At 43.5% G+C, this 17,065-nt stretch overlaps 4 protein-coding genes across 4 annotated transcripts; 1 reads left to right on the forward strand and 3 right to left on the reverse strand.

Moving 5' to 3' along the window:
* Positions 1 to 87: 87 nt before the first annotated feature.
* Positions 88 to 5,451, reverse strand: LOC132256754 (uncharacterized). The gene is made up of 2 exons (XM_059753294.1): positions 5,023 to 5,451; positions 88 to 4,945 (listed from the first exon to the last, which is right to left on the reverse strand). Exon 2 carries the CDS (start codon positions 4,924 to 4,926, stop codon positions 610 to 612), a length of 4,317 nt encoding a protein of 1,438 aa, XP_059609277.1. The 5' UTR covers positions 4,927 to 4,945; positions 5,023 to 5,451; the 3' UTR covers positions 88 to 609.
* A 2,954-nt stretch (positions 5,452 to 8,405) lies between these two features.
* On the reverse strand, positions 8,406 to 12,856 carry LOC132256785 (uncharacterized). Its single transcript, XM_059753333.1, has 3 exons — positions 12,400 to 12,856; positions 8,505 to 8,644; positions 8,406 to 8,426 (listed from the first exon to the last, which is right to left on the reverse strand). The coding sequence occupies exons 1-3, from the start codon at positions 12,854 to 12,856 to the stop codon at positions 8,406 to 8,408; spliced, it is 618 nt and encodes a 205-aa protein (XP_059609316.1).
* A 1,564-nt stretch (positions 12,857 to 14,420) lies between these two features.
* Positions 14,421 to 15,473, forward strand: LOC132256674 (tax1-binding protein 3 homolog). The gene is made up of 2 exons (XM_059753169.1): positions 14,421 to 14,770; positions 14,834 to 15,473. The coding sequence occupies exons 1-2, from the start codon at positions 14,588 to 14,590 to the stop codon at positions 15,020 to 15,022; spliced, it is 372 nt and encodes a 123-aa protein (XP_059609152.1). The 5' UTR covers positions 14,421 to 14,587; the 3' UTR covers positions 15,023 to 15,473.
* A 14-nt stretch (positions 15,474 to 15,487) lies between these two features.
* On the reverse strand, positions 15,488 to 16,981 carry LOC132256675 (origin recognition complex subunit 4). Its single transcript, XM_059753170.1, has 3 exons — positions 16,761 to 16,981; positions 16,056 to 16,706; positions 15,488 to 15,997 (listed from the first exon to the last, which is right to left on the reverse strand). Exons 1-3 carry the CDS (start codon positions 16,953 to 16,955, stop codon positions 15,488 to 15,490), a joined length of 1,356 nt encoding a protein of 451 aa, XP_059609153.1. The 5' UTR covers positions 16,956 to 16,981.
* Between the last annotated feature and the right edge of the window lie 84 nt (positions 16,982 to 17,065).

The raw sequence follows: 17,065 nt of genomic DNA on the forward strand, positions 1-17,065 counted from the left end.
CTCTCGAGACGGTGATAAAAGAGTGGTTATGCGACAGGAGGAGAATTGTGGTACAAATGGAACATTTATTTAGAAAAATCTTTCTTTATTCAACATTACACTTTTATCATTATACATGACACACGATATGTATACACATTAATTGGGTGTGGTTTCCTTCTTCTTTCGTATAAAAGAGAGCATATTTGATAGATTGACATGGGGTTAAAATGGGAGTAATAATTAGGATTAGTCCCAATTAATCATGACTGAGCTTGTTTTGATATTTTAATTGATGCCAAAATCAGGCACAATCACGCTCTTCTGGCAGATGTTTACCTCGAAAATGTTTTTTCTCACTAACTGAGTCACTCAAATGATGTATTTTCAACGTTCTGGGTCATTGCATAGAGCCAGAGAGTGTGTGGGATTCAGTGGTTTTAGATTTAGAAAAACCCTTTGCAATGCGGAATATTGTGTGCTTATTTGCTGTAAGAATAGCGCATTTCACTCCAAAATCATATTAAATGGGCGTGGCATTCGAGAGGGCGGAGCTACGAGAAATGCAAGGAATGCATATCGCTCTGATTATCAAATTCTGATCCATTCTTACAGCAAAATATTGATTTCTTAGTATCTCACAGATGCGATCAGACGGGAAACGGGAGGGAAATAGGGCGAGGGTAGCAGGTGATAAGGATAGTGTGTGTAGTTTCTCAGCAGAGGAATACAGTTGATCTGATCACGGTAGGTCATCATCTTGGAGGCAACCGATCCCAGAGCTGTGCACTTTGACGCTGAGGACATGATATCGTCCACTTCAGGGCCAGAATCCTGAAACGCCACATCGCTCTGGTACATCGAGAATCTGTGTTGAGGGCGAGTGTTGACGAGATTGAGGGCTGTGAAGACGTGCAGGGGTTCAAAGTGACAAATGCCATCCTCGTCCAAGAGCGTGTAGGAACATTTGCCGGTGAGAACGTCGCGACTGAGTTCTCGCGGCACGACGCCTTGGAAGGTGTTCTTGACAATGAGGAAGGCTCCGCGATTCTTCCCTCGCCGACGCACCAGGAAGTCCTCAAGGGCCAATTGGTTGTCCGTGAAGAGGATGGCGTTGGGGAGTTGCGAGGAGTTCTCCAGGAGTTGCCGTTTCTCATAGGGAATCGTGAGACATCCGCTTTGGCGCACAAGTTCGCAGAATTGAGGATTCCTGCGAACGCTGAAAGGACTCTTCCGGAGATCTTCAATGGCATCGGCGATCGCAGGATTGTTCTCAGAGAGTTTGTGCATCAGGATCACACGGCGCAGGAGTTCGGCGCCGCATTCCGTGGCCAGGAGGGATGGAATTGAGTCCGCGGAGAGTTCTTGGGCGGGAATCTCGAGCGCTTTCGCCAGCAAAACGACGTCATCGACGATCTGGCGAGAATATTGATCACTGGTCATGTAAGCGCGATGAAGTTCAGCATTGGTGACGTCCTCGACGGCAGAAATGATGGAACGATGTAACGCCTCCACTGCTGCCTCGTTGGACGTGATTGAGTGACTCGAATCTTTCAAGTGACTGATTATCTTGTACATGATCTTGGGATTTGTGCTGACCACGGCTCTCAAGGCGTCACTCATGCTCGCATCTCGCAGTATCTGCCCAATCTGATTCATCACCTTTCCCTCCTCAACTGAGCCGCTCTCGGTGATCGCCTGCAAGATCTCACACTCATTGATGTCACTCTCGAGTGAGTCGCGAATCATGGAGATGATCTTGAGCTGACACGCGGGATCAGATGCAATTTTCTCGATTTTCTGCATACGCATCGTCTCAGTCTCGAGCGCCTGAGCGATCATCTCAAACAACAAGACGGATTTATCATCATCCTTGACAAGCTTCTTGATGAGCCCCACAATGCACTCAGCGGCTTTCACTGTCTCATCATCTGCGAATTTCGCCTGTCTGCACGTGACATTCGCCAAACTCTTCTGCCCAGTCACGATCTGAGCGATTTCCCGCAAGCTATTGAACGTCTTGGTGAGGATTTCTTCACTGTGGCCAATGCTCTCGGCAAATTGACGCACAATCTGCTTCTCCCTGGTGCTCTGGAGCACCAAATCCACCGCAGAAGCTTCAATCTGCCGCCCAATGCTCATCCCAGCCTCCGACAACTGCCTCATGATCTTGCTATCAATGCTGAGCTCACCTCTCTCGCTTGGCGCCGTTGGGAAGATGCTGGACGACGTGACGAGCTTCAATTCCTCGGGAGTTATCAAGAAGCTCTGCACTGAGAACTCCTGCTCGCCCTCTTCATTGTCCGTGAGATCTGGGGCAATGAATTTCGGGCCGTCTGCCGTCTGAACAATTTGTCCAGGAATGAAAGTCACTCCATCGTCAGTTTCCAGCACTCTTCCGGGCACAAAGCGCGGTCCATCAGGAGTGTCAACCACTTGGCCAGGCACGAAGCGCTCTCCCTCCTGATCTGTGGTGATCACTTGACCTGGGATGAAGGTGGGACCGGCTTTGGTCTGCACAATCTGGCCAGGCACGAATCTCGCCCCTTCGCTGGTGTCCATAACTTGACCGGGAACAAATTTGCTGCCACTCTTGGTCTCAATCACCTGGCCAGGCACAAATTTCAATCCCTCAGCGGTCTCTATCACCTGACCAGGCACGAATTGCTCTCCCTTCTCCGTCCAGATCAACTGTCCTGGGATGAAGCCGTTGTCTGACTTGATGCCAGGGATGAATTTGGTGCCGGAATCCTGACGAAGGAGCCGCCCGGGAATGATCTTCCCGGCCGGAAGGTGTTGCTCCTTGACTTTCTCAGGGTAGAACTCAATCCCGGCGGCGGTTTGAATCATGTGGCCAAAAACTGAGGCGCTCGGACTGGCGGCTTCGAAGTTCTGCGGATCTATGACAAATCCACGGCGTGTCGGTTCTCGGAAGATGACATCGTGAACAGATTGAGCGACGGCAAAGTCAAAGAGTCCTTCGGCGCTTGTCACTACTTTGCCAGGCATGAAGATCTCACCGTTGTCTGTGCCAATGATCGTGCCCTCGATGAATTGTGGGCCTTGCTTTGTCTCCACATTCATCCCGGGAATAAATGCCAATTCATCATCGTCCGACGTGATGCCAGGGACGAACTTCCCGTCAACCGAGAGACCGGGGATGAACTTACTGCCCTCCTCGGTGCTGATCACCTTCCCAGGGATGAATTGGTCATTGACAGTCTGGCCGTGGACAAATTTCCACCCACTCTCTTCACTGGCGTCCTGAACAGTCTGGCCAGGGATGAATTTCTCACCGTCTTCAGTGGTGATCGTCTGTCCGGGGATGAATTTAACACCATCGGGAGTTTGGATGCTCTGGCCGCAGACAAATTGGTCGGTTTTGGGATCATGCACGCCGGCGATGAACTTGAAACCATCCGGAGTGAGAATTGTCTGCCCCTCAATGAAGCACGGACCGTTTGGCGTGTGAATTGTCTGCCCTGGGATGAATTCCTCCCCGACAATTTGCCCGGCCATGAAATTGCTGCCCAGCAGCGCGCTTCCGGGGATGAAAGAAGCGCCCACGGGAGTATTGATGGTCAATCCGGGAACGTAGATTGGACCTCTCGGGGTCGTCACGGTCTGACCGGGCACGAAGAGCTCTCCAGCGGGCGTGGAGACGTTCTGGCCGGCGAGAAACACTTGCCTCGCTGCATTGATGTCCAACTTGAGCCCCTTGACATTGGCCAATTGGCCAGATTTGCCAGACTTGATATTTTCAAGCACAAGTGGGAGTTCAGCTTCAGTTGGCAACATTTCAATACCGCCACTCTCTGCCTCCAGCCTCTCACCAACGCTCGCCGTCATCTCGAGCTCCTCCTGAGTCAGCTCCTTGAGCGACGCAACGATCACCCTGTCCATTGGGTTGGGAATAGCAATTGGCGGGGGTGTGACACACGCCACCGCCTCAAATCCCACGGTGTTCTCCATCAAGACTGCATCCACGGCCACTTCTCTGCCATCGATCGCCACAGGAGTGACTCTCACTGGCGTGGGCAGCTTAATTGGGGACTTCTTGTTCACCACCGATGCGGCGACGCGCTCGTAAGTGTCCCAATTCCAGGACTCTAGCAGAGGATTCACGAGATCTTCGCACTCCGGCGAGGAGATGAGCGATGCCGTGGTGGCTTTACTCTCTAGCGTAAAAATACATCCGTTATGATTATTTTTCTCTTCACTCTTTATCTTCTTCAGCTTGCGCGTAGACTTGCCGTCGCCACTCAATCTGTCTTTCTCCTCGAAGATCTTCGTCATCTGCGACAAGTTCTTCTGGCGCTTCCTCTTGCGCTTCTCCTCGCGCTCACGCTCCAGGAGAACATCTTGACGCGGACCTTCGCCATTGAGTAGATGCGGCCAGTTTTCCTCTGGGAAATCCTGCAAATCCACAGACACATTCTTTCCCTGGCGCATCTTCAGGAGCATCGTGTCGGAATCCTTGGCCAGCATCACATCGCGAACATCTCCATCGCGCACAGCTGCTTCCAGTCGCGCCGGGAAGACGAGACTGAACCTTCTCTCGTCCACTTGATAGACGAAATTGCCCTCGTCGATGACTTTCGTGTTCAGGAGCTCCAGGAGGTTCTTCTGCGTCTCGTTGGTCTCATCAAAGATGGGATAAACATATCTGTAGTCCGTCAGGAGAGTGTGCTTCCTCTTGCCATAGTTCACATCTGGGGAATAATGGTGAGGCCCGAGCTTGTCGGCGACATTGGTGATCTTGCAGTTGATCTTCTGCGTGGCTGCACTCAAGAGCACAGGGATGAAGTGGTGAGATGGCAAGCCATACGCCTTGCCAGTGATTCTGCAGTATCTCTTCGCGTCCACGGGCGAAATGGGCGGAAGCAGAGGAAAATAATTGGGCTTCGGCAGCCCTTTGGATCGCCCTGTGATTCTGCAGAAAGACATTTTGTGCGTGCGCTCAAATCTGCAAGGAAGCAGACAGAGTTTACAATTTAATATTTGTGTCAATTTGCCAAATGTTGCGCATTGAATAATATTTACCCGAATTATGGGTGTCTTCCTCTGGTATTTTCCAGTTGATCTACTTGATGGCTTTACAAGCTGTCGGTTTATTTTTGGTATCGGCGCACCACTCTTTATATAGGAGATCGGGGGATTACAACATCCAAACGGGAGAATGAAGATTTATTAGCACAATTTTCAATACACTCAATATGCTGCCAGTCAAATTATAGCGAGTCAAAGAACTTTTCACTGCGTGTTTTTTTTCATAAATCCTAATCAATTTGTAGTGATGTCACATTTGCGGCTTCTCTCTCGCTCTCAAATACTGTGATTTATCACACAAAATCGTATTTTATATAATATGTTTATGCTTGTGGTTTTATTTATATATTTTCCCAAACAACTTTGTAGAAAATACTGCCTATGAATCACACTCTCGATCAGCTTTTTGCTTCACATCACTTTGCAAAGTCAGATTTTTCTCCCTTCCAATGCGATCCTCCGCGTTTGGTGTTCCACATTGAACTGAGCTGATGATCGGCCGAGTTTTGTGAGATTCTCAAGTCATCAGGAAAGAGAGTATCGAATATTTAAAGTCTTCCACGCACACTCACGATTCGCGCACAGTGATGATGAAGAGGATGGCTCACACTTTGTTGACTCCGCAAAAATAGATCTTCTCACAGACTTTCCTTGCCTCCTTTTTTCACCGTGCATTCACCATGTGAATACCTTTTTCTATCACCACCACAGCTGCACGGCGTATTAGTTTAAATATAGTGTAATTCTTTTAATAGACAAAACAACCGTCCTTCTCAATATTCTTTCATCTTCAGCAGAGAGACTATGTTTATAAATCTCCGCCGTGTGTGCGTAATTCTAAGGTGAGAAAATTCCTTAGCGGATTTTTCCTCCTTACATTTTGCCTAATTCGACTGCTTAGAAACAGCGAATTTGCGCATGAAGACAAACGAGTGTGGGAAGTTTCTAAATTAGTTCGCAATTACCTGGAAGTGTGTACGGGAAAGCAGGGCTGTTTGAGCATAATTTACAGCAATTAAGAGCATATTTTGTGGGATAAGAGGAAGAAATTATTATTTTTTCAATTAAAAGAGCCCTAAATTTAGTCAAGAAGCAAAGTTTTGACTTTAAAATCGATCAAAATAGAATGATTTTTGAATGCTAAAATCTTCTAGTGTTTCTCAGCTGATTTTCATCATCTTTAGAGACAAATGGATGATAATTTCATACACTTTTCATCATATTAAGTGCCCACAATTAACTCCAAATTCACCTAGAAAGTGAATTGAGTGGAAAGAAGCGACATTTAAAATAATATTCAATGCATTTCCTCATAATTAATTAATCTGAGACATTTTTGTGCTCTTCTATCATCGGACAAAAGGCGTTTTCTGCCAACAATTTTGCACGAGTGGGAGAAAATGTAGCATTAATCACATCCTTTGCGTGATGAGTGGCAAAAATTAATCTGCAAAATGCATTTTGGGAAAAGTCAGTGAAATGTCTTGCGATACAAAAGACACACTTCTCATCGAAGAAGGATAATATCTTATAAATAGCATTAGTGGGAAAATGGCTTTTGTCTCTGCGTGTGTGCGGAAAAATGCCGATGAGTGAGGAAAGTTTATGGGCTTTCTTGTACAAAATGCATATTATTTTAGTCGATTGTACAATGAGAGAGATATGCACACAGGGTGTAGCAATTAAGTGGATTCACCTGATCCTAATTCTTCTGGCTGATTGCCAATATGAATTGTTTGGTGGTCTCGCACGACACATTTTCCTCCATTCACTTCCCTTTTTCCACTTCACGCTATATTTTTCCCAAGGGGACAATCAGGCGCAAGTTTTGAGACCCTTAACTTTGTGATTATTCAATCAATTTTCTGATTATTTGTGATTATTATTCAAATTTTGCTTATTCCATACAAAATTCTGATTATTTTTTGATTATTTTCTGAATATTTGATTAAAAATTGTTTATTTAATTTGATTGAAAAATTGTGAATATTCGAAATATTCTGATTCATTGATTGAAAATAATCATTTTTTTATATTATTTAATTCAGAATTTGATTATTTTCATTTTTTTGTAATCTTACTTGGAAAAAAAATCTTTTTCGATTTTTTATTCAGAATTTGATTATTTTTCAATTTTACTTGGGAAAATAATCTTTTTATTATTATTCTATTCAGAATTTCATTATTTTGATTTTTTTGTAATCTTTCTTGGGAAACTAATTTTTTTATTATTTAATTCAAAATTTGATTATATTTTGATTTTTTTGTAATCTTACTGGAAAAAAAAATCTTTTTTGATATTTTTTTTAAATTCAGAATTTGATTATTTTTCAATTTTACTTGGGAAAAAATCATTTTTTTTTATTATTCTATTCGGATTTTTATTATTTCGATTTTTTTTATATATTTAACTTCGGAAAAATCTTTTTTTTTATTTCCTTTTTCAAAATTTGACTATTTTTCAATTTTGCGTGGGAAAAAAAGTCATTTTTTGATTATTTGCCTCAAATAATTGATTATTTGATTTGAGAACACGAAGTTTCTTCGAAAATCGCTTTGTGATTTGCCCCTTGGATTTTTCCCATCATCATCATCATTATCAGAGTGTGAGAGCATTAGTGTGATGCTTGTCTCACTAAATGTTACACTTAACTTATTAGTCATAATTTCATGCGGTCGAGAGGTGAGACTTGAAGCATAGGGAAAGAGCACAGTGGGAAATTTTGTAATTGTGTGTCATATTTTGTGTTATTTTATGTCACACTAAAATCACACTATAATTTCACTTTAATATCCTCGCTCTGCATTTCATCAAGATGCACTGTTTTGGCGCAATGTGACATGTTTCTCTCACACATCATTCTGGCGATCGCGCGCGCCCGTGGGGATTTTCCTCCGGCGGAAAATCCCAACGGTTTCTGCCCAGTTTGAATGTGGCGAGCGTTCGGGAGATGCTGAAGCTCATGGCAGATGGCAGTGTGCGTGTATTGATCGGGTTTCAGGCGCCTAGCGTCGACAGAGGCTACAGGAGGTCGCGTCGAGATGCCACACGCGCTCTCGCCAAATTGGAGAATATTTATAGACGGATGGTCAAAAACGTGGGAAAAATCTCATCATTCCAATCTCTCACTCTCAGCCAGTCATTAACAAATATGTTTCCACTTTGATCACACTCGATTGGTCTTGCGGAGCTGAATTAATTGATGTGTGTTTATCACTTCTGGCAATGTTTCATACACAATTATTATGAGATGTATTTTCCAACCCGAAAGTTCTTTCCTCACCAACCAAATAACATGTTGGGAAAATTAGAATGCAACCGCGTCGAGTTATTAATTCTCATGGTGTGAATAAATCAACGTGGAAAATGGGGAAATTTATGACGACATTGCCAGTGTCTGCATAAATATTTACACAGAGTGAAAGTGATTCTAAATCCACTTCATTGCGTGGTTATTTTTGGCAGTGAAACTCACCTGTGAAACTTCGCTGGAACTGAAGCTCTCGTGATGATTGTTGTTCTGCTGCACTGAGTGAAAATTCTTGGATATTTGCACAGAAGTCACAGATTGTTGCTGTCGCTGAGTTATCACTTGCGAGAACTCTTGATCGATTGCTGAAAATAAGAAAAATCAAAGAAGAGTTAAGAATTGATGTTAGAAAGGATTTTTTAAATACTAGAAGTGCTATTTTCCGCTTGTGAATTGAATAAATCAACTGTCCGAAGAGAAGATTTTTCATATTTTTCCCTATTTAAATTTTAAACACATTGCTTTTGACAATAACGAATAATTCAAGTATTGTTGATTGAATTGAATGAATTTTTAATTGAGTTTTACGACAGTTTTATATGCCGCCATAAAATAAGATGACTTGATAGAGAATTAAAATCAAAGCGTATGAATGAAAAATGACACAAAATTGTGTCAATATCGAAGACTCAACCATTGAATCGTTCATTTAATCTCACACTTCATGCGAAAAGCTCATGAAAATTCGCCAATAAATGCCCACAAAGTCTGATATTGATTAATGAATTGTCATGTTTTCTCTAAACAAGGTCAAGGACTGTGAAAAAAATCGCCCAAGTCGACTTTTTTTTCTGCCCCGTGAAGGAATTGCATATCCGGTCAGATGGTCTTTATATAAATTTAAAGTGAGAATATGTGTGTGAGTAAAATTGCGAGCGACATGAAGAATTTTCCCGCCTCGCTTCGGAGGCGCCTAATTAAACATTATTTACGATTGCAATTTTCTAAATTATTTATCCTTCAAGTAACCCTAAAGCGTGCAGTGGTAAAAATAGCCAAATTTCAAGGTTCACCTGTTGTCTTCCGCTTTGTTGACTTTATAAGCTCGTCCATTTTGGAGTCCATTTTGGCTGCTCTCTAGCTTCGCATCCACTTTAATCCATAACAGTCGCGCAGAGCTTCGCTCCTCAACTTGTCACGAGTCTCTTGGGCGTTTTTCACTGGCACTCTCTCTCTGCAATCAATTGGCCTGCATTTTGGCTGGTGTTGCGTGCGTGCGTGTGTGCGTGTGGTGAAGAAATAGTGAGGTGGAAAATTGCTCAAATTGATTGAGGACTCGCGAGAATCAAGTGCAATTGAGAGTTGAAGGCGCGCGATCGTCCCAATTAAATAAATCAAGACATTGGGAGAGTGCGTGTGTCGTGTGGAATGAGGAAAGAAGGGCGCCTCGCGAGGGGAGGATTTTGGCGAAAAGACAGACACAGGGCGTCCTATGTTGGCTATTTCCGCGTTCACGCCGCAGAAGCTATGTTGTAGTCGAAATTGCACAAGTGCGTCGTGGATGTCGAGTGGTTGTTTTCTCTTGTTGTCTTGAGTGTTACTTTTATAAATCGTTTTTGCGAGCACGAGCGAGACAAGGAGGATGCTGATAGACAATTGAGTTGTGTATACATCATGGCTATTCAGCCGATTGTGCTCAACACAAAATGCCATGCTCTATATTCTAAAAATTGATTTGCAAGAATATATCGACTGAGGAGCCAATTGTGATTGCTTTTATTGAGAGCTGAGACAATGAAGAACTTTTATATAATCTTTTTTCCCCCACTGAAATGGGTTGGAAAATGCCACTTTTCACCACTTTATCCAGTCAAATGGCACAATATTTCAATGGATTGCCACTTCAAATGATCATCTTCACTCAGAATTTGCTCAGGATTTTCCACACATAATCCAACAACAAAAGGCCACTCACACAATTCAGAATCCGAGAAATCAACAAATATTAAAACGCGAAAAAAAAGTACCGAAAAATCAGGGAAAAGCACACCAGAAGAAATTCCTCGCAAACTAAAAAAGAGGAGGAAGAACTTGGCCACTGAGTTATGAGGGGAAAAAAGTGCGCCTCGGAACCTTTCAAGACTGGGCGATCTGATCAAGAGCTCGAAAGAAACTGAATCCCAATGTGAAATAATTGGTTCCCTCTCGGCCAAGAGAATGTGATGACAGTGAGAGTGAGCAGAGAGACAAATGTGCAGATGCGAGAGAGAGAATGATGCGCCTAATGGCCACCTATTATACATTTGAAAGTGATTTAAAGCAAATAAATGTAAATCACACATGCACATGGGGACAGAAAAGTGCCCCAATGCATGGCGTCTAAGAGAAATTTCGAGGGTTCAGCAGAAGGAAAGTTTCGTGAAAATTTCTTCTATTTTGTGGGCGGAGCGTGCAAATGGGCGGGGCCTTGTTGAAGTGCTAACAACAGCACTGAATTGCATTTCCAGAGACATTGAATTATCACAGAATTACTTCTAAGCTAGATTATCACTTTTTCCAGCAGTTTATGATTTTTTTCTGTAAGTTTAACTACGATCATTAATAAATAATAATTAGTAGAGACATTTTAGCAATTTTCGATGATGTGGAAAGCTGAAACAATTTAACATTCAATAAACAAATTCCTCTTCTTTCTCATTTTCAGCAAGATGATGAAAAAGCAGTGAAATGTTGTGAGATTTCTGTCCGTTGCTTTCTGTCTAGTCATTTTCTATTCAAGAAAAAAGAAACACGCGAAAATCTTTTTTTCTCATTTAGCAATTCACGACGAAAGACAATTTTTACGACGAAAATGAAAATAGTTTTAGTTGACAATTGAGGGTCAAGAATGCCTCTAGGGCGATTTGTAAATTCCACGAATTGCGAATTCACTGAAATTTTGCCGGAATCTTTCAGCACGGCGAAGCATCGGCAGTTCGTAAATGCATTAGGTGGGCAATTGAGCCGGGAGATTGATTGAACAGAAGAGGCAGAGAAGTGCACAAGTCAGGGTGGGAATGAAGCTGTGTCTGTTGTGCGCCTGGGAAAGCCTATTTATTCCCTCCAGAGGAGCGCTTCCGACAAGCCTCATCTGATCGCCGCGTCCACCTGTTTCACGATAAAATTATCAGGCGCGAGGGCAAGGGAAGGGGAGAGGAGCTCGTCAATTTTCTAAGCCGATCCTGACTTGGGAAAAGTTAGTTGTTGTTGCCAAAATCTAATAATAGGCAAAATGCTGAGCATCCAACTAAGCGATATCCTCTCCTTGATATTAAAAACACTCACACACACTCTCTCTCTCTCTCGCTCTCTCGCGTGAGAGAGACACAATTGCGTGCGCAAGTTGAGATTTGTCCCTTTTGTTCCTCTTGTTTGTCCATCACACAATTGTGCGGTGCGCGGCTTTTCCTCAAGACACGCCACACACGCGAAAAAGGACGAAAACGAGAAAGCAGCGCATCATTCTATCTTCCTTGGCAAATTTTCCCAGTGCCCTCTTCCTCGATCATGTGCACTGTGGCATAAGACATGATTTAATTTGTGATGAGCTCTTGAGGCAATTTGCGAAAATTTATCATTGTTTCACCATTGGAGATTGCTTTATTTGCACTTTCTCTCGTCACATGCAATAAAATCGTGTTGGATGCACAAGTGAGGAATTTTTCATCATCGTAAAACGAGAGCTGAAATTGCCTGTGTTTTCTTTTTTTCTTTTTCTGGCTCTGCCTGTGTTGCAGGAAGCAATTTGCTTAAGACTTCAAAATTGCTGACGGATTAATAAAAATGCGAGAAAAGTGTATTTTTAGCCATTTTCACGGTGCGATGTGGAAAAAAATACCGTGCTGGACGTTTCCCGTGGGCGAAGCATTTCTGTGGATTAGTCAGAATCGCATCACCTTGACAACATTCTTGATCGTCTGTTTATCGGCATTTCGAAGAAGATATATTGGGATAGCACAGCTCTCGCGATTGACGCAATTCCCGCAATTCACTTGCTAGTCATCGTGAGGATTATTGCTGAATAGGAAACGGACAATTTGAGGATCTGCAATTGAAAAGTGATCATAATTGCGCTATTTACTTTGCGATATTTGACTCACTTGAACAACAGACACGAGCGAAACGTCGTACATTCCAGCGGCTTTCAATCCGATCGCTTTGCAGGAATTCGTCATCATCATGAGGACAATTTTACGATCACTTAAGCTCATTTCGTACCAATTTGTAAGGTAGAGATTCTGGAAAATCTGCTCCGTTTGGTGTCGAATCAATTCGCCAAAAAGGCACAAAAGCGCCAGTTGAATGCCGAGCGCAAACAGAAGAACGTGCATTATGAAGATATCTTTGTAGAATTGAATTGAGAAAATGAGCACAAGAAATATTACTGTGCTTGTCATCAATTGAGTGAAAGACGTAAATTTCACGAGAGTGTTGAATGTTCGCAGAGTTTCAATCATTGCAATGTGTTTCTTCTGAATGCGTATCAAAAGATCCGGACATTTTTCCATTGATTCCTTATCGTCAAGACATTTGATCATTCTGTTGATGATGTTGATAGACTTTATGATATAGATTCCGATGATTATAATTCCCGAGTCTGCGATTGATGTCCAAAAAATGCCCAAAATGACTGAAATCGTCTCAATCGCCATAGTAATAAAGAGAAGGTAATCGGGAAGGAAATTAGGAATTTGCATGACGATTATTCCCTTCGTCAGGAATGTTACTAGAAATCCACTTCCACCAATTACAAATAATGATATGTAAAATCTGGAATCGCATAAAGCATGTAAGATTTTCGTCAATCTATCAAATAAATTAACTCACTTGGAGAAAAGAATTGAAATTTTCCTTGATTGTGTAACTTCTTCATCGACAATTTGTTGAATAATTTCACACTCTTCCTTGTCTTCGTGCAATTTCCTAATCCAATCCACAAGAGTTTGGCACTCTTCACGAAAGGGAACTCCTCCAATATTCTTCAACATGATTTGCAAGAATCCGAGAAGAGCGATTCCGCTAAAAATCATTCCTAAGATATCCAAATCTCTGTTTTGAGAAAATATCTCAATGATATTCAGAGACGTTGAAGTGCAGAAGAACACGGAATAAAACATGAGGAGAATGAAGATCAAATAATATTTTGGCTCATCTCGAAGTGGCTGAAGAATCCATGAAGTCAAGCAGATTTTGAGAAACTTGTGAAAATCAAGCGCAATGGCAAACATTTTGAATTACTGTTTTATAGTTTTTCTACGCACTGTGAGTAGAATCAAGAGTGTTCTTAACTATAACAGAACTTTAAAAGTCAATTTCCTGTGGAAAATCAATAGACCTTTTTCAAACTTTTGTACTTACTAATGTTTGTTCCGCCTCAGAAAAACGCTTAATTATTTACGTCCCTCTGTTTTCATATTACAAAACGCCTTCTTGTACTATTAAGTGGTCATGAATAATGGAATTTATCATGATAGCTTAATAAGTGATTGTTAAAGGTAATTTTCTTCAGTTGTGAACTAAATTTTAGTTTACAAATTCTTTGAGTTTCAGGAAAAATTTATTTATTGATCAAAGTCCTTATTGTGAAAACACAACTTTTGTCATTGGACAATTGTTTTAATTCATCTCTTTCTTCCCCACGCGAATCGTCTATTTTCCTTCCTGCTCACGACATTTTTATGTCGAGTGTGTGCCTGCAGATTTTACGTTGGGCAACCCGCGCTGAATTTGAGTTTGACGTGTCTGACAATGCGCTTGCTGTCAAAATGGTCAAAATAGACAAATTTCATATGGAAAATCGAGAAAATCGTCAAGGAAATGAATTTTAGTGTGGAAAAAACTCAAAAATTAATAGATTTCGTCCATAATGAGCCATAATTGTGGAGAAAATCGGATTGTGTGAAGGCGCCAAAAGTTGATCTGCAGACCAAAATTCTGAAGGGAATCTGACGGGATCGAGCCGAGATGGTATGAGCAAAATGCTGTGTTTTCACCATTAGGAAGTGTTGTAATTTCAATATTTCATGCAAACTGTTCACGAGATTTCACACTGGCTGAAATTTCATACTTTTCACGCAATGTTTCAGCCTAGCACGAATCCTAATGCGAAAGGTGTGAGTTGGCTGCCGTGTTTTTGCTGACAATCCGCCCGTGTTTTTCTCCGCGAGTGTTTTGGCTTGTTTGCCTTTGTAAATTCGGCGCAGTGGATGATTAATCGCGCGTCCGGTGATTGAATTAGCGCACGGGCACGAGACCAGAGACGCTCAACCATGGCGAAGATGGCATTTCAGCACCAGGCGGGCACGGCGATGGAGTGCCTCAGCATCCCGATCACGCTGCACAAGGAGCAGGACATCGACGAGGAGGGACGCGAGATCCTCAAGTGCGGCTTCAAGATCGGCGGCGGCATCGATCAGGACTACAAGAAGAGCCCGCAAGGCTACACAGACAACGTGAGTGAAGCGCGCACTAAAGCTGAAGCGGCTTTAATCACTCCCGGAGACTCTCTCTTGCAGGGCATCTACGTGACGGAGGTGCACGAGGGCAGTCCGGCGGCCAAGGCGGGCCTCCGGATCCACGACAAGATCCTGCAGTGCAACGGCTACGACTTCACGATGGTGACGCACAAGAAGGCCGTGAGCTACATCCGGAAGAATCCCGTGCTGAATCTTCTGGTGGCTCGCAAGGGCGTCACTTCCACGTAATCTTGTGCCACAATTCTGCTCTTCTCTCGCAAAACACTTCTTGTACATCAAATCTGCCAAAAGCCCGATCGTTTCTGCAGCGCGAGCAGCACACTTTTTACACACACACACACTCACACTCACTGGCCAAAAATAGTGGCGCACAGACGATTTTCGTGCCATAAATTGACATTCGTGTTTTGGATTTTGGAAATTCTCTCTTCAAAATTGACGAATACTCAAGAATTTTGGCTGTTTTTTTTTAGTGTGTAAAATCAATTTGGAATCCATCAGCAAAATCTCTTCCGGCAACACGAGAGCGCCACTATTTTTGGGCAGGCAGCGTTACACTCATCATTCCAAATATTACTACCTATATTGCATTTTATGTGATAAGAGATTTTTTATGAAAAATTGTACGATTATTATTGATTTTACATACAATTTTAAATACATGTTTTCACATGCCATACTCACTGCGTGTTGTCACACGAGGGAACTCTGCGCCCACTGCGCCACGTCCGTGGGCAGTCCCGGCAGCGTCCTGGCGGCCTCGGCGATCTGACTCAGCGTCAGCACGAGGCGGTACATCTGGAAGTCCTTCTGGATCTTCGCGCTGGCGCCGATCGGCGCGATCAGCTCTTGCTGTTCGAGATACTCGAAGGCCTTGAACAGAGCGCTGCGACTCCACGACTGCCCGGATTGGCTGGCGAACTTGCCGAAACGCTCGTGGATCATCTGGAAGTTGAAGGGATCGCGATCGTAGATCTCGCTGTGGTGCTTCATGGCGATGATCAGGCAGAATTCCAGCACGGATAAGTCGCGGAGCGTGAGAAGACGCTCATCCACCAGATACTTCCTCGTCGTGGCGAGGATGTCACTCTCCAGCAGCTGAGGCTTCCGCGAGGAAACCCGCGAAAGGATCTCCACGAGGAAACACTTGAAGGACTGCTCAGAGATGTCGATTTCATACATCATCTGCAGATTGCGGCGAATCTGGAAGCGGGAAAACCTCAAATCCTCACCCATCTTGAAAAACACGCCGATTCCTCACCTCTTCGCTGGCTGAGAGATCATCTATGTGCTTGTTCCACGTCTGAATCCACTTCCTGGACACTTTGCAGGCAGCTTCATTGATTTTCAGTCTTAAGAAGTTGAATTCGCAGGGATTCTCCTCGTCCAGATGTTTCTTTATATCTACAGGAACATCCTTCTTCACTGGCAGCTTCAGATAATCCCTGAAAGCCGAGATCCTCTGCTGAGGTTCGTTGGAAGTTGGGAAGATGAAGAGTTGCCGATGGGAGAATCGCGATTTGACTCTCTTCTCCAGCAATTCCATCACATCCAGGCGACAAGTGACGCCCAGGATGCATACGGGCACGTGGGGAGACTGGCTCACGTCGAAGAGATTGTACAGGAGCGTCTGGTTGTGGTGAGCACAGAAGAGATCAAACTCCTCAAGCAGGAAAATTACGCTCTTCGACTTCTTGTCGCCTTTCCGGAGTGACGACAGCAAGAACTCCAGGTTCTCAGCGAATGAGCCAAAGACCTTTCCGTCCACTGTGTTCTCCAGCTTCAGCTGAACTGCGATCGAGGCCAGGGCAAGCTTGTCATCCGTGTGAATCAGTCCATTGAGGTAGACAATTAGGCAATTGTCCACGAAGCAATTTTCCACGAGAAGATCCATCAAAATTGTTGCTATTAGCTGAAAAAGAGCATAATTAGACCTTGAGACAGTCTCAGCAGCCTTCTGACTCACCGATGTCTTCCCAGATCCTCTGGGGCCGATGAGAAGGGCAGAGTTTGACTCCCCATCCGTTGCAACCTTCCGGAAGAGTTCCTCAATGTGCTGTCTTTGACTTTCGTACCCTCGAAGGGGCGTTTTTCCTCCCATGATCACATTCTTCAGGTATTTCCGCGTGAGAAGAGCGTCTTCATCCTCAATTTCACTCATCTTCCTCACCCAATAACCAATAAAATGCCACCGGCTGTCACTCTTTTCCCTCGCATTTCCTCTTCGCTCGATTCGCGGCGAAGTGAGCGAAAGGCGGTTTTTGGCGGGAG

This window comes from Phlebotomus argentipes, unplaced genomic scaffold (assembly GCF_947086385.1).
Source record: "Phlebotomus argentipes unplaced genomic scaffold, Phlebotomus argentipes genome assembly contig_17, whole genome shotgun sequence".
NCBI lineage: Eukaryota > Metazoa > Arthropoda > Insecta > Diptera > Psychodidae > Phlebotomus > Phlebotomus argentipes.